This window comes from Quercus suber, unplaced genomic scaffold (assembly GCF_002906115.3).
Source record: "Quercus suber isolate HL8 unplaced genomic scaffold, Cork oak 2.0 scaffold_791, whole genome shotgun sequence".
NCBI classification, from domain to species: domain Eukaryota; kingdom Viridiplantae; phylum Streptophyta; class Magnoliopsida; order Fagales; family Fagaceae; genus Quercus; species Quercus suber.
Window position 1 is genome coordinate 168,003 of NW_027070227.1, and position 23,720 is coordinate 191,722.

At 34.5% G+C, this 23,720-nt stretch overlaps 1 protein-coding gene, 1 long non-coding RNA gene and 1 pseudogene across 6 annotated transcripts; 1 reads left to right on the forward strand and 2 right to left on the reverse strand.

Moving 5' to 3' along the window:
* Positions 1 to 1,183: 1,183 nt before the first annotated feature.
* On the reverse strand, positions 1,184 to 2,127 carry LOC112003342 (long-chain-alcohol O-fatty-acyltransferase-like; annotated as a pseudogene).
* A 6,602-nt stretch (positions 2,128 to 8,729) lies between these two features.
* Positions 8,730 to 19,230, reverse strand: LOC112003360 (uncharacterized). Of its 5 annotated transcripts, XR_002881954.2 has the most exons (9): positions 19,104 to 19,230; positions 17,676 to 17,765; positions 16,949 to 16,997; positions 14,859 to 15,918; positions 13,618 to 13,888; positions 13,003 to 13,473; positions 12,415 to 12,896; positions 9,415 to 11,849; positions 8,730 to 9,071 (listed from the first exon to the last, which is right to left on the reverse strand). It is a non-coding gene; the product is annotated as an uncharacterized LOC112003360 (long non-coding RNA). The 5 variants fall into 5 exon arrangements; XR_002881955.2 differs by having other exon boundaries at positions 12,415 to 13,473; positions 13,618 to 13,885; XR_002881952.2 differs by having other exon boundaries at positions 12,415 to 13,473.
* Positions 19,231 to 21,873: 2,643 nt separating this feature from the next.
* Positions 21,874 to 22,458, forward strand: LOC136064888 (uncharacterized). Its single transcript, XM_065767302.1, has one exon. It carries the CDS (start codon positions 21,874 to 21,876, stop codon positions 22,456 to 22,458), a length of 585 nt encoding a protein of 194 aa, XP_065623374.1.
* Positions 22,459 to 23,720: the final 1,262 nt, after the last annotated feature.

Genomic DNA, 23,720 nt, shown 5'->3' on the forward strand with positions numbered 1-23,720 from the left:
TATAAATGATGAAAAATGGTATATAATACGTAAATTAAACAAGCAAAATAATAATAATAATAATAATAAAGTAAAAGAACATCATAAAATACAGAAGATCAAGTAATGAAGTTATAAACACGAGTGTGAATCATTTAAGAGAATTTTTAAAAGAAATTTTTTTTCTTTATTTTGTTTCATTATTCAAAGTTTCATCCATTGTGAAGAATATTTTTCTAAGCTGTTGACTACACGAACAAATAGATGTGACTTTGTAATTGTAGGGACTTCGGACAAATGAAGATACAACATAAAAGTGTGGTGAGCACCTTTGAAAAATGGGACACTAACATTTGGCGAAAATGGGTAACTAATTTTTTTTTCCTAACTATCTAGTTAGTTGTTAAGGTTTTGAAATTATATTTTTTACTAGCATTTCGAGTCTAAGAGACTCGATTTAGGGTCTATAAATCGAGTTTTTGGGACTCGATTTTCATGAGTTGTTCACGTTTGATGTGGCATTTTTTCCACGTGGCAACTACATGGAAATCGAGTCTCTAAGACTCGATTTACAAAGCAAAAAAATTTTAAAAAATTTGAAGTCTCATGCGCGGCCTCACCTCACCGAATCAGATCAAATCAGAGAGAGAGAGAGAGAAAGACTAGGTCAGAGTGAGAGAAAGAGTCAGATCAAATCAATTAAAAGACCCAAGCCGCGCGGCCTGAGCTAGCACGGCGGCTGGGTCGCATTCTGGCCTGGGTCGAGTCGGCCTGGGTTCTTTCCTTCTTCTTCGGTTTTTTTTTCTTCTGCTCTGATTTCTTTTTCGCTAGAGCTGTTCTTATATATATGTGCTTATAAATCGAGTCTCAGATACTCGATTTCCATGTGGACGCCATGTGAAAAAAATGCTAACTCAGACCCAATTAAAACATGAAAATCGACCCTCAAGGACTCGATTTATAGCCCATAAATTGAGTCTCTTAGACTCGAGATGCTAGTAAAATATATAGTTTCAAAACCTTAACAACTAACTAGATAGTTAGAAAAAAAAATTTTTTTTTTTTTTTTTTTTTGTTGCCCATTTTCGCCCTAACTTTTGTCCAAAGGCAATTGCAATGGTAGGCAAAATCAACTAAAATTGAGTACTCCTCTACCTTTATATCCACACCATTCCTTATTAATTGTGGAAAGAACAGCCAATCATCAATGGCCCTGAAAAATGACGAATCTGACTGTCAATGGCCCTGAAATTGCCCCATGCAACAGACACTTGTCAGTCACCGTCTTCTTCACAACAACTTCAATAACTGTGCACATACCATGTAACACAAAGAACCATGTCACCTTTCACAAAAAATATATTACTTCATTAGATAGGTCTGACATTAAGAATGCTGAAAAAATGGCTGGTAGAGCATCCCAATGTGGCCCAATTAAATGAGCAAAAAAATGACAAACAAGAATGTAAATTGTAAGTTGTAAAATATTAGTAACAATAAGGTTCCACCTATGGCTCCAGAAGTCTTGTAGTGAGGTGGCAAGGTAGGGCTCATTGAATTGTGGCTCGATCTCAAACCCAAAAATGGCTTGAACCGGGGTAGCAGCCAAGGCTAGGACAATTTTTACAACAAGATAGATGTGGCAACAGTAAAGAGTTAAAATAACATATGGATGTAAATTTGGTCTATTGTCATAGCCACGTATTATCATGGCAAGAAACAAGGCTTTTATGACCAACAAGATAGATCTAGGCACTTTTGTATGATAATGGGATTTTGGAGTGTTTTTGTGAGATGGGTTTTTATTGTTTTTGGTGTAGAGAGGTGGGTCTTGTTTGAGTTTAATGGAAGGCAAGCTATGGATATGAAATGAAGAAGTTTTTGTGGGGGTGGTGATAAAGGGCCTTGGACAAAAGCAAAGAGAAGGAACTTGAAGTTGCCAAGCCAACCGAGGAAGAAGGCAGTGGGGCCACCAAGATTGATAGAGTTGATGTTACAAGGGAGCATGGTGAAGAGGTAAAAGATGGGGAGGAGGAAGAGGAGCCTTATCATTCCTCTTGGGATCCTTGCAACTATTTAGTAACAATAACAAAGAGATGTGATGACCGTGATCCATACCTTTGTGAGGTTCTTGATTTCAGAATCCATTTATGTTTTTGCCTCTCTTTCTAAATATCACATTTCAAGGAATTTAGGTGCCAGAGATAATGTGAATTCTCATATACCAAACACCAAGTGTTCTTAATGGGGACATCCATAATTCATATTCCCCTTTCTTATTATAACTATCAAATTATCAAAAGAAAATGACAATCATTTTAGAAATTTATTTCACAAAAAATATATATTATTAGCCATAGTTTTTCTTTTTTTTACAAGATAGAATTTTTACTCTAGTCTAATCTAAGTATATATGTGTGTTGAACTCTCTCCTGAAAACTTGAACCCCTGTCGCTTGCTCCCGACACCCCACAAGCAATTATTAGCCATAGTTAAGGGTGCACAATAGTGTTAAGGCTGGCTTGAGCATATTAGACCGAACTCATTTTTGAATCATCTATGAGGAAAATTGATTTGAGCCTATAATAAATTTTGGCTAAATTATAAATTACACACTCTAATTTTGACTAAAATCCATTTTAGATTTCTAATTTTATTTTCATTCAATTAAGTCTACTAATTTTCAAAATTATTCAACTAAGGTCTCCCATTAGTCTCTTTAAAATTTTAAAAAATAAAATAAAATAAAATAAAAAAACCTCTCCATTAGGGACCCTTTAAACGACGCCTTTTTGGGTTTAGGGTGATTTTATTTACATTTAGTCATGAGAATTTAAAACATTTGAAAAGGTAAAATATTTTACACGTAAAATATTTGCAGAAAAAATATTTTCATTTTACAGTGTTTGGTAATAAACATAAAAATGTTGTATAAAATATTTTTCAATGTTTAACATAGCGTAAAATGGGAAAAAAAACTGGTAAAAATTTAAAACATTTTTTTATTAACTTCCAAAAAATACATAGAGACCAACAAGAGATCATTAGAGCTAAGTAAAATCGGTTTCATGTGGCGTACACAGTAACAATTAATGATGTATAAAAAACATTGAGCAGCACATAAATTCTTTGGTCCACTCTCAAATCCAACTCTTGACTTCTTACTTTTCTTAATGTTAATCATGTAATAGTGCCAACATGGACAAATGAAAGAAAGAGAGATAAATTTGAAAGAGACTTTTTTCGAAGTTATTGAAGTTGAATTGGTCGGCATTTGGACCTCTTCACTTCGTCACCTTCTATCGCTTGATGACCAAAGGCTGGTCTTTGTAGAAAATTTTGCCCAAATCTGAAAAACTTCAACTTTTAGACCTTCAAATAAATTCATATTAGATCTGCTAGTTCAAATTCTAACAAGGAATCTTTGATCTCAAACATATATCATAAACTAGTATACAATAATTTCATCACAAAATATCATAATGCCACACATAAATAAACCCCCCCACCCCCCCACCCCCAAAAAACCCCAAAAAAAAAAAAAAAAAAAAAAAACAGATTTGAAAATTATAGACCCTACAACAAATGTCAAAATCATCGAAAAAAAAAATAAATCTCACACAACCAAATCAACACCGAAAAACCCAAATGAAAAATGATAAGAAATTAAATATGATTCATCATAAATAAAACCTAAAACTTTGAGATGTTTTTCCAGCAAAGAGTAAAAATCAAACCTAAGAAAAACCAGAGAAAGGTTAGAGATGAAGAAAAACGAAAAGAAAAGAAAAAGAGAAATCTAATCTAAAAAGACAAAAAAGTACCTGCGTTTTACCGGCAGTGGCACCGATGGAATCTAGAGCTGGCTGGGGGTGCCTCAAACCTTGGAGCTAGGGATTGGTGGGAGAGGGGACCGAAGGCGGCTGGGTTTTTTGGAGAGAAATATAAGAGGGAGAGTTTAAGCATGAAAGTGATTGTGGGAGTGATAAGTATCGGGGTGTAAGGGAGTGAGCAAATGTAAAATGTTTTACTAAAATTTTAAAGCGTAGAATATTTTACATAAATTTGCTTAAGTTGGTTTAGTTGACTGAAAATATTTTATTTTTAATCAAATATTTACTGCAAAACAAACACTGTAAAATTAGAAAATATTTTCTTAAAAATATTTTAAATCGAAACAAACGGAGAATTAAATTCAAATGGTAGAGTGATTGCATCCAAATTTATGTGATATATAATTATTATATATTTATAGATAAACGAAATCTATTTGTATATTACTTTAGTTGGAGTTAGAGTTTGAATTTTTGACGTGGTAAATTTAAAATAATATAAACAAAATACGCATTTGATGACAGTAAAGAAAAGATAATATTCTTCGGTTAAACACTATTTGGAATTGGACGCGTCTAATTATATGCTTAACATGACATCCACTCACTAATGTTTTTTGCCTTTTTATGTGCAGTAGTGTATGATCTTGATAAATAAATGCACTCAACCTTGGACTGCCACGAGTGCCATATTAATCTTAATTATTGGCTAGCTTTTAAATAAATCATCAAAGAACCCACTTAAAATGACATTATAAGAGCTTCTCTTCTTCTTTTTTAAAATTTTCTTATAATTTTTAATTTTTTTAAGAGCTATTATTAATCCATTCAGAAATGAGGAAATAAGTCTAATTATTGGTTGAAAAAGAATTAGACAGATTGCACAACGGTAAGTTTGTAATATATATATATATATATAGTATAAAACAAAGATTTTAAAACATAATTATAAAATTTAATTTATTATTCCATTCATAAACTTTAAATTTTCAATTAAAACTTTTAAATTATAGGATTTAATTTGAAACTATTCTAAAAATATAAACTTTAATATTGATAACTCCATAATATCATAGACTTAGTCAAAAAGGAAGAATTATAGTTGTCTTCGCTGGAGACAAGAAGTGAAAGAAACTTAGGGTCCGTTTAGATAGCACTTATTGTTGTTAAAAGTTGCTGAAAACTGATTGTTGCTGAAAACACTGTAGCAAAATAATTTTTAAATGTGTAAATAGTGTTGTGGGACCTATTTTTAATATTAAATATTGCGTGAACAGTGCATGAACAGTACGTGAACAGTACATAAACAGTGCAGAACAGTACATAAACAGTAAACTTTGTCTCTAAAGTCAGCAAGTGCGGCCAAAAAAAAAAAAAAGAGAAGACGCAGAACTGGAAACGCGCCGCGCGGAAACGCGCTATCCAAACTGCGTCTAAATCAACTTTTGACGTTTCTTTCATGATCAAAAGGTTGAATTTAGGAGCATTATATATATATATAAAAAAAAAAAAAAAGGTTGAATTTAGGAGCATTTGTATTGAGACTTGCAGAGTACACTGATATGTCCTAGTGGGACGTGTGTCTATAATTTGGGAAAAAGAATATTATTATTTGCATGGTTCTGTTTTCTTAACAAATGCCTATATACCATGTGTCTTTTCTTTTTTATATGTTATAAGCATTTAAAAGTGCAATGCACTGTGTATTTTGCATCCAAAAATGCATTATTGTGTGCATTGACGGCATTTGCTTGAACTTCTGAGTTTTTTTCTTCACAAATTTGATTTTTTTCCTCATCATCTCATTTTTTTCCCTAACTAATTCTATCCTTTAATTTTGGTTTTAGATGCATTGATTTGAGTTTAGAAATAATATTATTATATTTTAAATTTGATTATTTTGTATACTTATAATTATAAATTTGACATATGAATATATAATTCGGCCAAGCAAAATATCCTAACTATGCCGTATACAAAATTACAAACAACAATCCTTCTCAAAAAAAAAAAAAAAAAAAAATTACAAACAACAACAGGGCCCATCAGGTCAGAGAAAGAAGGAAAAGAAATAGATATAACAAACAAAAACCAAAATGAAACCGCCCATTGTATCGCTGTTTGCCTGTTTACACGATGCTTGGAGACCAAGCATTGAAGGAGATGTTTTATTAAAATTTACCTCCAATAAAAAAATAGAGTGAAGTTGTAGCGTTATGCTTTATTTGTTTCGACAATAATATTTTCTAAAAATTGGTCATTTTTCAAAAAAATAAAACTGTTTCATTTTTTTTATGTTTGGTAGTAAACTTAAATGAGTTGAAAAATAATCTTTTAACTTTTCTTATTTAGCTTACTGTGACATAGAATTGTTTCCAAAAAAAAAAAAAATTAGTGGAAAACAGTCTTTAAAAATAAGTCATACTTTTTATATGGATCAAAGATAGTTTTTATTTGACTCATTTTTTCTAATGTTACCAAAAATTGGAAAACATGGAAAACTATCTTTATACAATGTTTTCTATTGAAACAAATGGAGCGTTAATTTACAATCAAGTTTATTATCAAACTTTGTCCAAAATTTAATCATGTGTCTAAACAAAATTTAGGCGGTCACCAATTTTTTTAAGGGTAAAAAAGTCATAAAATAGATAAATAAACAAAAAGAATAACTCAAAAAGGTAATTTTGGATCACTTCCTAGAGCACTAGCATTGGAGGTGTAAAACTCCCCTAGTTGCTATTTTACAACTTATATCTTTAAAAACATGCTACATACAGGGGTGGGTATCTAAAAATTTATACCATCTTTGAATAGTAAGGTTGTATATATACAACCCTACTATTCATGGGTTGTAAAAATATAAATTAATATTTTAATGGAGAGAGAGGAAAAGTGGCAAGAAAGAGATGGGAGAGAAGAGAAAGAATTGATTTGTTTGTATTATTTGTTGGTATAGTTTATATTATTTTAATGAGTTGTATGTAAAAATAGAAACTAAAATTTTGGGTGGGTTGTAAAATTAGATGATAAAAAAAATAAAGTAGGTTTTAAGAATGTATAATAGACACTTTTTTACATTCTCAGATGCTAATGCTCTAAACATCTTTATTCAGGGGGGAATAATCTACTGCATGTGTTCAATGCTTTGATTTCATGTGGACCATTTCCTTCTTTTTTCTTCTTTGATGAGGGAAGGACTACTTCATAGAGTAGTTTTGGTGCCACAACTTGTGCTACAACTCGCCTATATGGCGAGTTGTGGCATAAGTTGTGACATCAAACTTATTCCAACTTCATAATATTTTGAAGAATTTTCAAACTACGTCATCTACTCATATATTTACATTAAAAAAAAAAAAAAAAAAACAAAGAAGTTAATTCAGTAAAACTTAAACAATTTAGATTCATGATTATCTTCTCATGGCCCACCGTAGTGGGGCTTGATGCCTGGTCCAATTAATTTGTTCATTCACTACAATGACCAAATTATCATATCCCCGCACGCCCAATAATAAGAGAGAGATCTGTAAAAAAAAAAATATATATAAGCAAAATTTAATAAATCATACCTTTAACTTGTAACAAAGCCCTTATATATATATATATATGTATTCTCGTATAACAAATTAAAGGGGTCTGGAATTTGGGATTTGGAAGTGTGAAACTAAAATGATTAATTGGCACTTAGACAAATAAGAGCTGTGAGGAGAAAGTTTGGCTTGAACTTGTTTGGTGCTAAATTTTTCAATCTATTATTTGGCAAATTATAAAGTGATAAAGATTGGCTATAAATTTAGTATCCAATATATTTTTATTGAATGTGAATTTTAACATATTCACCATTGAATTACATTTTCTTCTTATATCTTTCATACTTACAAAATTTCTAAAAAAATTAAATATTAATAATTATGTCATTAATCAGACATTAAGATATAAATGCGTGTCCATATCCCAAGATGTCCAATAAAATTGGCTACTAAACACAAGTCGCATCATAATATCATTACATTTTGGCATATATTAATATAAAGATAGTCCAAGGAATTATAGTGTCATTTAAATAAAAAAAAATTCTGTGTCATGTTATCTGCTACAGGCCAACAAGAGTCCCCCTCATATCCTAGAATCAACGGAAATTGAGTCCCTCTCATATCCTAGAATCAACTGAAATTTAACCCTAAGCGATTGGACTAGACGAATATAATTTTACCGAACGTATATATATCTTGATTGTAAAAGTTCAGTGTAGTCACTATAAAGTTTTAAAAAAATAAAATAAAAAAATAGAAAGGGAAAGCAATTTACAAATAATTTGCAAAGAAAAGCTTGACAAGTCCCTCTTAAGGTGTAGGAGAAATCAAATTGCATTATTATCTTACTAAAGATAAAGAAGCTTCTGGCCTCCTCGACGCCCAAAATCTTCCACAAAGAAAACTTTTGTTTTTCTTATTTGAAATATAATTTTTTTTTTTTTGCTAAACTTCTTATTTGAAATATAATTATCCTCTAACCTAATTCAAATGTATATGTGTATGAATTTCCTTCTTAAAGACTTGAACCTTGACAACTCTTGCCTCCCCTCACGTCATAAAAGCTTATACTTGTAAAATAACTATCACGTTAATAATAAGCGTTGATACACAAAAATAACTTTGGAAAGTTCTTTTTTTTTTTTTTTTTTTGAGGATTTTTGGCCTTCAAACTGTGATGATGGCAAAATAATGATATTATTATGTTTTATTTATTTATTTTTAATGAATTCCTTCGTAATGTAAAAATATGCATTTCTATATGATTGGATAACAATAAGGATTAGCCAAATTATATGAAAAGTTCTATATCAACAATATTTTTACAAAAAATTCTATATAGTGAAATGTTACTTGCTGTTACTAATAGGGGAGAGAGTAATTTCAGTAGTAGTTTCAAATTAAAAACCTTAAACAATCTGCCAACTAAAATTTGTTGTGAAAATATTTTGAATATAACACTTCTCAAATTATTTGTTGTGAAAAACATGTTATTATTGGTGGGGCGCAATAATAACATGTTTTTCTCAATTTGTGAAACTTGTTTTAAGAGCAAGTAGAAATGCTTGTACAGTACACCATGTCAATAGTCCAATCTATAGGCCTTTCCCTCTTCAGTGTACAACGAAGGCATAAACGATAACTAATGGAACACCAACCAGATAACATGCCCCAAAATTGTCATAGGCTCCTATATGCTGCCAGCCACTTCCTCTAGCAACTCCTGATGCAAAGCAGAAAATGACTTTGCAGGGTTAATGGCATTGCATCAAGGAAGATTCACAACTTATACATTGTTTTGAAGAAAGATAATGGATGATTAGGCCACAACTATTATAACCCAAAACAGAAGATTATTCAAGAGTATACTTGTTTGATACCTTTACTTATTTATTTACTTATTATTATTATTTTACAATTAGTTAACTTCTAAATTGTAAAGAAAATATTCTAAACTGAATAATGAATGAATGTTTAGTTGATACCATGAATTAAATAAGTTATGACTTCAAAAGTTCTGCTCTAAATAATTGCCCATTTACATGAGAGAAATGTGGGAAAGTTACCTGAAAGTACTGCTTGTAAGCCATCCATGATTATTGAGAGACAAATAAAAGGGACCATATTCGCAATAGATCCACAGCTTCCTTCTCGTTGCTTAAGGCATAGCCGAAAACATAGCAGCAACTGAAGAGAATCATGCCTACGATAACCATCTCTGAATTACAAGAACTATTATGATCTTGACACTCATTTAGCAATTATAAGAACTATTATGATCTTGACACTCATTTAGCTGCTTGTGGATTCCCACCTCCCAACTCATTTGAAGCCTGAGTTCTACAAAGTGTTTGATGCATTTTTTTTCAAAACAATTGTATACCGTGCATAAACAAGTTCAGGAGTAAGAAAACACGTATAAGTAATTGCCAAGCTGCATACAGTGAGAAATTAGAAGCATACTATAATGATTGGCATGCAACAAAATGTGAATATACTTAATACACGTAGCCAAAAAATGAAGACTACCATTTTCTTGACAGAAAGAACAAAAAAGAATTACAAAACCATTCCAGCAGAAGGAACAGAAAAGTGAAAGAACTCCCATATGCAGAAGGAATAGCTCTGCCCCATTGGCTTGTTCGTATAAAGCCCTTAATGCACCAGCCATCCCACACACTGCTTAGCAGCCACAAAAATTCACTTATCATGATGCCTGAATTATATCTCCTAGTCTGACATATTAGATTCTCAAACCAGAAGACATGTATGGTAAAATTATAATTATGATGTGATGATGATATAATAACAACAACAATGGATTAAACAAGCATCAATGGTGATTATAAAAAAACAAACATCAGTGACAAAGAATTATGCTTTTGGATTGCTAATTTGTATTAGTAAATTAACAGATTTTATGTTGTTGATTTTAGGCTAGTTAATAAAGTTCACTTAGGCTTGTGAACAAGAATGAGCTCAAACCAACATAAAACATAGACTAAGCAGACTAGCTGAGGTTCAGTCAAGGACAAAGGTAGTCTAGTTTCAACATGACCAAAGTTTCGATAGCCCAATACTGGATTAAGCTGAGCAATTTTGCAGCTTTACTATGGATACATATATTTCATTAGCAATTGGTAAATCAAAAGATGTGCCTTCTAATCTACGCTGATGAAAGCAGGGCATTGGCACAAATGCAGAAGTGATTGGAATGTAAAGAAAGCTGAAGCCACCATTTGACAGCACAAATGGTTAGTCTGAACAATCAAGTCCAATAACTGGCAAGCCATAATCAAGAAGTGGTTGGTCTAAATGTAAAGAACCTAAAAGTGGAGTAACTTTGGTGAGAGTCCCTTCCACTCTCTCTCTTCATTTAAAAAAAAAAAAAAAAACTTTTATGAATAAGAAATTTCATTAAAAATAAACTAAAGAAAGTAGAAAGAAAATAAAAATAAAAATCAGCTAGGGAAAATCATCTGATTCTCTCAAGCTATTACAAGACGTGCATTCTGTTGTTGGCTAGTAATGAGTAATAGAATAGGCACTCTGGACAGAATGCTGCATTGGGGTTACACAGGTGATCTAAATTATGTATTCTACAAGAAAGTCTGGAATGTAGAGCACACTTGTATTTTGAGTGCCCATTAAGTAAATTGAACATAACTTGCACAATAAGAGGGAAATGATAGGTTAGGGAAGCAACTTTAAAGAAAGGAACAACTCCAAAGATTGCCCATTAATCTGTTTTTGCCTATTAGTTAAATTTGTTCCAAGAGCAAGAAGAAATGATTGTTCAATAGATCCTGTCAAGAATCTGATCCAAAGGCCTTTCCCTCTCAAGTGTACAACGAATGCCAAAAATATACATACTAGACTGCAAACTAGGCTCCTAAATGTTGCCAGACACGCCCTATAACAACCCTTGATGCATAGTAGAAAATAACAGAGTTTAATGGAAGTGAACTTGTTTGAAACTTGCAATTTTTGATTCAAGACTGAATACTAAAATTAATGCTTATTCCATACTATGGCTAGATTGATAAAAACTTATAACCTTAAAGTTCTACTTCAAAATTCACAAATCACTGTCTCATAGACATTAACTCAAATCCATATAGAACAGAGAAATGTGACAAAGTTACCTGGTTTGTATGCAATCCAATAGCACAACTCACTTGAAATTCATCCAACAAGAAATATTATTAGTAAAACCATTTAACTCATTATCTGTCTAGACCTAGATCCCCTGTATAAGTAGATCTTCAACTCTATTTCCATTTTAAAATAAGATGCACAGATATGCCAATTGAACAAGTTTCCAAATCATTGTAACTGAACAAAATACAACTTCATTAAAACATGGTTAGCCTGATTGAAATGCATGTGCACATCTACTTGCCAAAGCCTCAATTGAAATTCATCCTATGAAAAAAAAAAAAAAATGAGCACCATCTTCTGCAGTCATTTCAATCATCACCACCATCATCATCATCACCATCTGCATATATGTGAAAACTTGAGTTAGTATGATACCACAATAATAATTCACTCATTATTGATGAGTGTAATTGGAGTTGCTTCTTACCTGTTAAAGAAGGCATGACAACAATGATTATAAAGAATATACATGGTAGGAAAGGAAACACTATACAGTCTCTAATTTTCACATTTCAAATCAGGAAAAGTTGTATTGCATTTGCCTTCACAAAATGAATATGCAAAATAGCATAATACTTTGATAGTTACAAATTAGGATTGAACAATCTAAATTAGCAAAATCCTTAGAGAAATGTAACGGGTTAAGCTTGAGAATGTATTTCCTATCTAGATCATATTCTTAATTACTTGCCCAATGTTTTACTAAATATTATGCTTCTTGTAAGTGATGATGTATTTCAAAAACTATAGGGTGATTGGGATTGCTTGCGCATGGTGAGCCAAAAGAAGAAAAAGAAAAATGACAAGACTTACTTGCGAGTGACAAACCAAATGTATAGCTAGAAAGAAAATAAGATAAAGTTGGATTGAATATTAATGGGAAGGATGTTTGAGATGGTCATTACCAAAGCTCTCAATCAAACATTGTGCATTTTTTTGGTTGAACTCGTCCACTTCTTGCTCATATACCAAATTGACCCCACATTCACGTACATGAATGGCTGAGTCATAGGTCTCAATTATAACCTTAATCTTACTGCATTCTCCATTCCCAACAGTAGCAACCCAATCATCACGAGACAAATAAAATAGCCATATACTGTCCTCACAATGCATCTACGTAGTGAAAAGTTCAGAGGCATATCACCAAGGGCTATCACACGAACTCTAACGCCAAATCCCGCTGATGCTGATGCACATATAGCAAATCCCATCCATTTACTATTACACCAAAAGGTAGCTCCATGCTTATTGAATTCCCCACACTTTAATGAGTTAACCATGAAGGAATTTCAAACCCGTGAACAATTATCTGAAATTCAGTTATAGTTACATCCTCTTTTCTTTTGGTACAAGTTTCATAATTGGTTTTACAGTGAAGGAGCCCCTGCACCAAAAACACAACTATTGTTGTAGCCTGTAGGTAACTGTTATTTAACAATGTGAGAGAGAGAGAGAGAGAGATAGAAGAGATTTCTTGTAGGTAACAGTACAGTATTGTAAATGCCAGTTCACTGCTGCTCTCATCATACAGACATGACTGGGAGCGAGGTTGTGACAAGCTACTCAGTTTGACCAATGCTGGTGACGGTTTTAGGGAAAAACAAAATCGAGCATTTATATATCTTACAGTTGATGGGAACTTTTTCAACCATTTTAGTTTTCAGCATCCACAAAGAATGAGTTTTTCAGAAGACTTCAAATCATCCATGTTGCTTGGAAGAAATTTGAGATTATACGGGACTGCATTTCAGCAGACATGCTGGGAAGATCAGTAAGAGATTCGCAGCCTTGCAGATATAAGTACCTAAGCCTGCTGAGTTGTCCAATAGATGGGTGGATCTCAACCAAACTGTCGCACCAAGAAAGTTTTAGTCCCTCAAGTCTCGGAACACCTGAATAGTCAGGTTTCCTAAAAAGGTTTTTGGAACAACAAGATCAATGAACTTTAGCTTGACCGAATGCTGTTACCAAAAAAATAAAAAATAAAAAAAGAACTTTCATTAAAGATAGAAATTAATTTAACAAGCACAAATACACTTTGAGCTATACTTAAAGAAAAGATAAATAATGAATAATAGAAAGGCAGTTATAAGAACAAAATTTACCATTACTTCTTCCCAAAGATATTCAAATTTGCTACACCGCAAGTCAAGTTGAACAAGCTTCTTTGGTTGGAAACTGGATGGCAAACATTTTAAAGAACAGAAGCTCCACGGAAGATATCTTAGGTCCTTAGGAACATGATTGAGAGCATTTGGGATGTGCTGCCCATCAATAATCAGCAATCTAAGTTTAGACATCCTTGAAAAAACTCCAGCAAATTCTTCAAAGTTGAATCCTCTTTCCCGTATGTGGCTATGACTTGAATATCTTCTGCTGCATATGATTTCAAAAGCAAAAGCTCAGTGATTCACACAAGCAAATGATAAGAGTACTAGAAGTCTAGAACTACTCAAGTTAAACACTGTTAAAGCCACAAAGAAGACAAAAATATCTACTCCTTGAGTTTTTCACATAAAGCCCTCTTAATTATTGGTCCATCTAAAAATAATTTGACTTTTTTATTCCTCCTCTCGTATTACAATTTCATTATTGGAAATCACCCAAAAATTGCATTTTTATATTGCAATTTTTCATATAATCAATACAACTAACATATTTTACCAAACGCTTAAGTTAATTTTAAAAAACACATTTTCAAAACGCAACTTCTAAAATTTTCAAAAAAGTAATCCAAACAGATATTAAGAGTCCCATTAGCAATTAATAGATTGTAGTACAACATCACATGTTAATAGTAAAATATACTACATGTTAGGCCCAATTAGTAACCAATAGATCGTAGTACAACTTATTTTAAAGTTTTTTGTTCTTCTTATTAATCTATTTAAAACTCATACATTAAAACTAGAAAGGTGCACTTCTACCTTTTGGAAATTCAAGACTATGAGGGGAATAAATAGGCGATTACAACATTACTTTTACAGTGATGGAAAAAGAAAATAAAGCCTACAGACTAATATAAAAAAATGTTAAGATAGCCTTTTGTTCTAGACAGTAACCAAGAAATGAAAGATTGGTTGATTATGTCAAGAAAGATGAATTCAATTTTATAAACAATTACAAAAAGATATTATTTTTTCAAAATATAATAAATCGTCATTGACAATATCTTAGCATGGTAAATGAATGTTTTATTCTTTATTTTGCTACTTTAATACTTAGGTAACCACTTACCTATTGGAGTATATTTTTTAAAAAGAACTAATTTATTGAACACAATTATGTCACTATACCTACTAAATCTTATTTGCTGAAATAAAATTATAGCTGTTATTGTTCTTACCATATCTTTCTCCAATAGCTTTCTCCAATACACGAAGCAAGTCCTCAAAAAGCCATAAACTCTACTTTCCAAGCTTTCCACCTGATTCTAGAAATAATTTTTTTCACCCATTTCTTTTAGCAGATCATGCATCTCCAAAATTTTGTTGTCATCTATGGTTAGGAAAGATTTTTCCACAAGAACACTTATACCAATTATTGCATCAAAATCACAATTCTCTAATATCTATATTACTATATGTTCTTCTCTCTAAAGAAACACGCAATATCTAAAAATACCTCCTTCCACATTTCTTATAGTCCATCGTAACTTATTTGAAGTATATCAAATATTTCTCCTTTCATATTTTTTGAAACTGTCCAATGCACTTTGCCATCCATCTGTTGTTCTTCCAACCAAAAAGGAACCCAAAGTAACAAGAGCTAATGGAAGGCCACTAGCATATAATCTTCTTTGGGTTGCTCCATTTCGAAAGCTGTCAAACAAAAAAGTTTTGAAGCATCATCATTATTTGATACGTTAGGCATATATCTTTTAAGTATTCCATGTTGGACCAACACATGTTCATCTCTAGTTGTTATGATGATCCAACTCCCCAATCCAAACTCTCCAACCAATTTTTCTAATTGGTCCAATTGGTTGATATCATCTATAATAAGTAGAACTTTTTTATGACAGCCTTTTCTTAATCATTTCAACTCCTTCATAAACATTCCTTATATCTATTTTTCTATCCTCCAAAATGTTTGCAAGAAGCTGTTGTTATAATCTAGGAAGCCCGTATTTCTTTAAAATTTTCCTAACATTAGCAATAAAGCTAGAGCCTTCAAAATGACTATGAAACTCATCATAAATAACTCTAGCAAGATTTATCTTTCCCAATCCTCCCATACCATAAATCCCAATCATGTAAACATTATTCTCAAAACCTAAATACGAAGGGATCAATTTTGCCATAGTAGATTGTATTCCTATAAAGTTTTTGGTAATGCTTGAGGATTTTGATCTCAATTTATCCATCATCTCTTTCACAATGTGTTGGATAAATTTTGACTCATGCCTGCAAAGAAGATAGGAAATATTAATGAGATGGTCCTAAACCAATTATAAAATCATCATTTTTCACAATGTTTAGGATAAATTGTGACTCATGCTTGTGAACAAGATATAAAATAATTACATGATGGTCCAAACATGATTAAAAAACCACAGTAGAGGAAGAGAAATATTAGGCAAGAATACTCCTCGCTCAAACATATGTGAATTCATTAGTTCATGCAACGTGGATTAGAAGTAGAACTACTCATATAAGAATTGTATATTATATTAGTTATATATTTCAGAGCTATATTTTTCATTATACTTAGTTGAAATAGATCCATCAAATTTTTAGGTTGCTTGAGTACAAATAATAAAAATTAAGCCTTAGTGCTAGCAAATATGGAAGTTTTTACCTCTTCAGTCAAGGCCCAAATTATGAATTTTTTCCCCTTAAGAGAAGGTGTTCTTTGAATTTCTATTTAGGCACTAATATCATTATAAACTACTAGAAGCTCTACTTCTATATAATTATGTCAACAATTTCTTTGTGAATAAAATGGTTAAAACGCACTTTAAGGATTTTATTTAACCCATAACAATGATTGGGCCAAATCTAAATCCTTTTAAAAAAGGACTTACATGGCCAATGTAAAAACTTAATCCAATCAATACTTTGACAAAAGGTAATTTTTGGTTGTTGAAGCATCACATTGACTTCTAAAAAGTGTCATAAACAAGGAAGTCAATATTGTACTCATACCGGCGGTATATATCATGCCGGCTATAAAATTAGTATCGATATGTACAGCATAAAATTCCGGATTATACTGGCTTATACTAGTAGTACCAGGAAATTTTTGGGCCTGTATTGATATTTCAGCTAGTATAATAAAAAATATTATAAAAATATTAATATTTTTAAAAATATATATTATTTAAGCTAATACATTGAGTTAATGTACTTAGGCCAATAGTAGGGCTTATAAAATATGTGAATTTTAAATTATATGTTGATAAACAGAAATATAAACAAATGCATACATACATACATTATCTGTAGTCTGTCAAGAGGTCAAAACTTGGTGCCATGGCAAGTACCTTCCACCAAAAATAAAATTTTGTGAACTAAATTGTAAAATAGCAAAACCACAAAGCATAAATTATAATTTACCCAAAAAAAAAAAAAAAAAAAACGAAGATAATAGAAAATCTTAATAGATTTATAATTCATAGAAAGTTGTCCTTAAATCAAGTAGTTCCTTTTTTAATTATTGCAATAGTGTTTCCTATGTCGTAAAGCAGCGGTCACAAGCTATTTCTAATAATACGAAAAAATCTTAACTAATATATTTTGTAATATTTCAATCCATGCATATTATGTTGCATTCTAATAACTGTATACACACACACACACACACACACACGCACACACATCATGATTTTTGAGAAAACATTAGCTATTTAAAAATCAAAAGAAATATATTTCTTATGGAAAGTTACGGATCTTGTAAGTGCCAACCAGATAGATTGGTCACTTCTCTCAAAGCAGCTCTACAGATTTTCACCTTCTTTAAGTTCTCTTTAAAACATTTTTCGTGTTCATTAAAGGCTTGTCCAAAAGTTCCCATATGTTTCTGTACATGACATGGATTCACATCATAAAAAATGAGAAAAATAGTTGATTTCGTCTCTTTCTTGCATCTAACAACATGGACAAGTTCATCTAAGCACCATGTCAAAGAAGTGTAGTTTCTTGAGAAAATAACAATAACAAACCTTGATTCTTCTATTGCTTTCAAGAGCTCTGGTGAAATAGATTTTCCTCTCTCAAGTTCTTCATCATCCCTAAAAGGTCAAAATGCCCTTCTGTTGCAAAGCAGCATATAGATGGTCAGTAAAACCTCTACGGGTGTCCATGCCTCTTAAACTAAGAAACACCTCATATTTCCATTAAGGTGTTGAAGAAGGATATGGTGACGACATTGAGGCTCCCTGGCAGCTCATGGCTCATGGAAACAGTTGAAATATACTAGAAATATTAAACTATTTTTAATAAATTTTAATTGAAGAGAAAAAAAAAATCATGTTGAAGAATAATAGCAAATCTTGATTTTTCTTTTTCCTTTGGGAATATAACACTTTACCCCCTAAACTATAACCATTTTTACACTCACCTTTCTAAACTACGAGAATGTACATTTTACCCCCCTAAACTTACCTCTTTCTACACTTAGCCCCTAAACTATGAGAATGTACACTTTATCCACATAAATTATGACATCTTTTACGCTTACCTCCTAGACCCTAAACTATGAGAAAGAACACTTACTTCCCTGAACTATTAACCCTGGGATGGGGTGCAAAGTGTTGCACGGGTAATAGTTTAGGGGCAAGTGTTGTAGGGAATATCACGAAATTCTGTGATCTATGAGATGCAAAATAGATAATAATAAAAAATATGCACCCAAAAAAAACAATCACACAAGCCAATATTTACGTGGTTCGAAAAATTTGCTCAAATTCACAAAATTGCAGGGATTTCACTATTCGCAAGGAAAAATACAATATGTGGCAGTACATTTTTCTATCTCAAAACAACACACCACAACCGTAATCACCAAACCACGGTTTCTATCCCTATGCACAGGATTCACCAATGGGCTAAAAAGGGGCCAAAGATTTGCCTAAACCTCAGAAAAAATCCCTTTAAAGACTGTAGCCTAGCCTAATTCAGATAAAACACAACTAGGCTCCACAAAGCCTAGCCTAACAAGTGTTACTCGAGTAATAGTTTAAAAATAAGTGTAAAAAGGGTATAATTTAGGTGTAAAGTGTAATCTCCCCTTCTCTTTTATGAGCGCTAGAGAAAATAGATTCCGCTCTCTCAAGTTCTTCATTATTCCTAAAAACTAAAAACCCAAACGCCCATCCATCGCCGAACAACAAATACAAGATCTACAAAATAATTTCTAAAACTCCACGGAGATGTTGAGGAAGAGGTTCCTTGAGTGCTCATGGAAACCGTTGGAAATATAGTAGTAAAAATCTTGAATTATAATATAGATAACAAAAAAAAAAAAACTAACAGGAAAGTAAATTAAGGAAGAAGAAAACAATTTGATATGGATTTTTCCATTTCAAGGAAAAAAATGAAAGAAAAGAAATAAAAGGGATGAATAATATGTGTGAAAAATGACAACTTACAGTAGCAGTAGTAGTGATTGCGATGCTCGAAATCCAGTCGAAATTTTCTTTCTGGGCTACTCTCAACTCTCAAGTGCCTTTATCCTTTACTTTTTTAGTGTTTAGCGTGGCACAAGTCATTGATTCCCACTTGCTAGTACTTTTATTGTTATTATTATTATTATTATTATTATTATTATTTCTTAAATCGATAGTGGAGGACAGAGTAGTTTTGTGGTAACCAGCTGTAAAGCTCTGATTAAATTAATAAATTTCCTCTTTTTTTTTTTTGCTTTTTTTTTTTTCATTTGAAGGAATTTTTTCTTTTCGTACTATTTTAAGGAATGGCCTGCTTCGCAGCACACCCCCCCCCCCCCCCCCCCCCCCAAATTTTTTTTGTTTTAAAATATATTAATGTGTATATATTTAAAATTACATTTTGCCCCCTTAACAATATTATTGATTCTTTTTAGAATAACGTTATAGTTACAAACTTATCTACAATTGTGGGGGGTAAAAGCCCAGACATACCTATTAGGCTGGGGGCCCTGTCTTAAGGAGTATTGTACATCCGAGGAGTAATAGCGGGTTGGGGTAGAATTCATCTGAACGCAACCAACCCAGAAGTGTAGGAAGAGTAGCATCCGAAGAAGTCACCTTTTGTCTGAAGAGGTTATACTCCTCGGACGCAAATAGTCTTGACCCAGCCAACGAATGGAAGGTTCGAATGGACTCTCTGGCAATCCCAACGACAAAGATAAGCTCTATGCATATCTGGAGATGATTAGAACGAGAAAATATCTCAAGGAAAAGCTGCCACCACCGCATTAAATGCACTGCAGCTGCTTTTCTGGCCGCATTAATGTGGAGAAGACCCTTGAACAGTGTAATCTCAGCTACTACCACTCACGGAGGGGTAAAGAGAATACCTGATGGGAAATGCACTCAAGTGGATGCCTAGATGAAGAACAAGTGGACGATGAAGATGAAGGGAGAGGGTGCTATATAAATAGAATAGGTCTCTGATAATAGGGATCGGATAAATAGTGGAGAGAAGGAGGAAATAATTTTACTGTAGCTCCAAGAGTTGTAATCATCTTTCATTCAATAACATATCTCCTCGCACACATATTTGTCAGGAAAGATGAGCATGATTTTGTGTCAATGAATCCTTAAACATTATAACCAATCACTGTTTAATTTGCAACTAGCCCAGCTCTTTCACCCACTCTCTACAAATTCATTGTCTTGGGTTCATTGGGCTCGTAACCCACCCTTCTTGGGCCTGGGCCACCAAATCAGACCCTACAATTGGCGCCGTCTGTGGGAAGAGCTTGTGCAGGAGTGAAAACAACAGTTGAGGATGACTAAATGAAGCTAACAACGGGTAGAGTCTAGGGCATCCCAGCATGCGGACCCTTTCCTTAATTTGGAACAGAGACAAGATCGTGAGGGCAGTACGCACATCGTGCACACTGGGCAAAGCCAGTCACATAATGGGAGTTATGTATCCCATGCACAGAAGAACCGAGATTTGCAGCTAGAGGTTAAAAAGTTAATAAGAGAGCTGCGTCATGCAAAACGGAAACGGGTTCCTTCACTTTACAATGAGGAGTCCGACGACCAACAGGATCCCACTTACCAACAAAGATCGCGAACGTCAGTCAATGAGTCCTTTTCCTACCAGGAGGAGCGTCGTCATGAGAAGCAACCTCCGAGCCCACCACGTGGAGGTGTAGGGAACGATGCCATAAGCAAGGCCTTGAACCAAATTTCTAGATCGCCCTTCACACGCAGGATTGAAGAAGCGAGACTCCCTCGGCGTTTTAACCAGCCTGCGTTTACCATCTATAATGGTAAAATGGACCCAGTAGAACATGTCAGTCATTTTAATCAACGAATGGCAGTCTACTCCAGGAACGAAGCTTTGATGTGCAAGGTCTTCCCCTCCAGTCTCGGACTGGTTGCGATGAGGTGGTTTGACAGCATGACGGAAGACTCCATCAGCTCCTTCAAGGAGCTCACTCAAGCCTTTGGTTCACGTTTTGTCACCTACCGAAGAGTGTCCAGGCCCTTGTCCTCTCTACTATTCTTAAGCATGCAAGAGGGTGAGACTTGAAAGGCGTATTCGGAAAGGTACTGGGAGATGTTTAACTATATGGAGGGCAACTTTGATGCGATAGCCCTCGACACGTTCAAGCTCGGCCTCCCCATTGACTACGGCTTAAGGACATCTTTATTTGGCAAGCCAGTCACTAGCATGCGTCAGCTGATGGACCGCATCGAAAAGTATAAAAGAGTTGGGGAAGATCAGCAATAGGGGAAGGGCAAGGAAAAGGTTGTCCCCCAAGAAAGAAAGGATTTCAGGTTGGATCGATTCAGCGGCAGTAAACCGCGGAGGGATTTTTTTGCGACGGGATCAACAAACCCTCAAACAGTCAACACTGTATTCAAAGAGCCAGTGCACCAAATTCTAGAAAAGATTAAGGGTGAACCATTCTTCCGATGGCTGAATAAGATGGTGGGGAACCCCGAAAGGCGCAATCATAATCTCTTCTACCAGTATCATCAGGACCATAGACATACCACGGAGGATTGTAGGAGCCTGTAGGACCACCTGGACCAACTGGTCCGGGATGGTAAATTAAAACACCTCCTGCACCACTCTAGTGGCCGAGAAAGTCAGACAAGCTCAGAATCCCGAAGAAACGACCCATCCAAGCCTTCTTTAGGAACTATTAATGTCGTCTTTGCCACACCAAGAAGAACAGGATCCTTTCCATCGAAGGTGATGTCAGTTGCCCGTTCATCCACAACGGATCCTTGCCAAGATCCGAAGAGAGCTAAGGTAGCAGCTCAACTGGTTGTAAGGTTCTCGGATGAGGATAAGATGGGGACCATCCAACCCCATGACGATGCCTTAGTAATTACCCTCAGAATTGGGGGATACGACGTGAAGAGGGTGATGGTGGACCAGGGCAGTGCTGTGGAGATAATGTACCCCGATCTTTACAAGGGGCTAGGACTAAAACCTCAGGACTTAACGCCATACAACTCTCCCCTCGTGAGTTTCGAAGGAAGAGTTGTCACCTCGAAAGGCCAGATACGCCTACCTATGCAAACCGGTTCTGAAGTGGTGGAGGTGGATTTCGTAGTTGTGGATGTGTATTCTCCTTATACGACAATCGTAGCCAGACCTTGGCTTCATGCACTAGGGGCTGTTTCCTCTACTTTGCATCAGAAAGTCAAATACCCATCCGAAGGACAAGTCTATGAGATCCAAGAGGATCAGTCCGCAGCCCGCCAGTGCTTAATGGCCGCCATTCAACATGAACCCGAAGCCGAGTCCTCATCTAGGGCCGAAAAGGGTTTATAGCAATTAAAGTCTCGGGAATTGCCTGCCAAGAATCCAGAAAAAGGAGCTAGATGCGAGGATTTGACAAAAGTCACCATCGGAGACAATCCGGAAAAATTCTTTCAAGTCGGATCCGAGCTGCCTCTTCCGGAAAGGGAAGAGTTAGTAGAGTTCCTCAAGAAAAATCTTGACGTATTTGCCTGGGACGCCTATGAAGCCCCAGGGGTGGACCCGGAATTCATTTGTCAACATCTGAGAGTCAACCCATTAGTAACCCCTAAGAAGCAGCCTCCTCGGCGCCCATCCAAGGAACACGCTGAGGCAGTAAGGGAAAAAGTGGCGAAGCTCAAACAAGCTGGAGCCATTAAGGAAGTTTTCTACCCCGAGTGGCTAGCGAATATTGTGGTAGTGAAGAAAAAGAATGGGAAATGGTGAGTGTGCGTGGACTTCACCGATTTAAACAAGGCTTGCCCTAAAGATCCATTCCCTATGCTAAAGATCAATCAACTAGTGGATGCCACTGTCGGCCATCCTCGGATGAGCTTCCTGGATGCCTTCCAAGGCTACAACCAGATACCTTTGGCCCTGGACGACTAGGAAAAGGCCACTTTCATCACACCTATTGGTAACTACCACTATAAGGTAATGTCATTTGGCCTAAAGAACGCAAGATCTACCTATCAGAGGATGATGATGAGGATGTTTGAACCGCAGCTCGGTAGAAACATCAAGATTTACATTGACAACATGGTGGTAAAAAGCAAAATTGTTACTGAGCATGTAAAGGACCTTGAAAGTACCTTTGAAGTCCTTAGGGAGTACAAGCTGCGCCTAAATGCTTCCAAATGCTCATTCGGCGTGGGGTCTGGCAAGTTTTTAGGATACATGGTGACCCATAGGGGTATTGAGGTTAACCCCGACCAGATAAAGGCAATCAACAATTTACGAGCTCCTCGGAATCCCCAAGAAGTCCAGAAACTGATTGGAATGACTGCTGCCTTGAACCGATTTATCTCCCGGTCGGCAGACAGGTGTCGGCCCTTCTTCTCTTTGCTCAACAAGTGGAAGGGATTCAAGTGGACTGAAGAATGTGTTGTAGCCTTTCAGCAACTCAAAGACTATCTAGGTCTGCCACCAATTATGTCCAGCCTTGAGCCGGACGAAGTCTTGTTTGCTTACATTGCGGTGGCTCCCTGTGCTGTGAGCTTGGTACTGATCCGAGCAGACTGCGGTGTACAAAGACCAGTCTATTACGTAAGTAAATCATTGCATTAAACCGAGAT

Excerpts from the sequence above, each read along its gene's own strand:
- LOC136064888 (XM_065767302.1), top strand. The coding sequence starts at position 21,874 with ATGTCAGTTGCCCGTTCATCCACAACGGATCCTTGCCAAGATCCGAAG.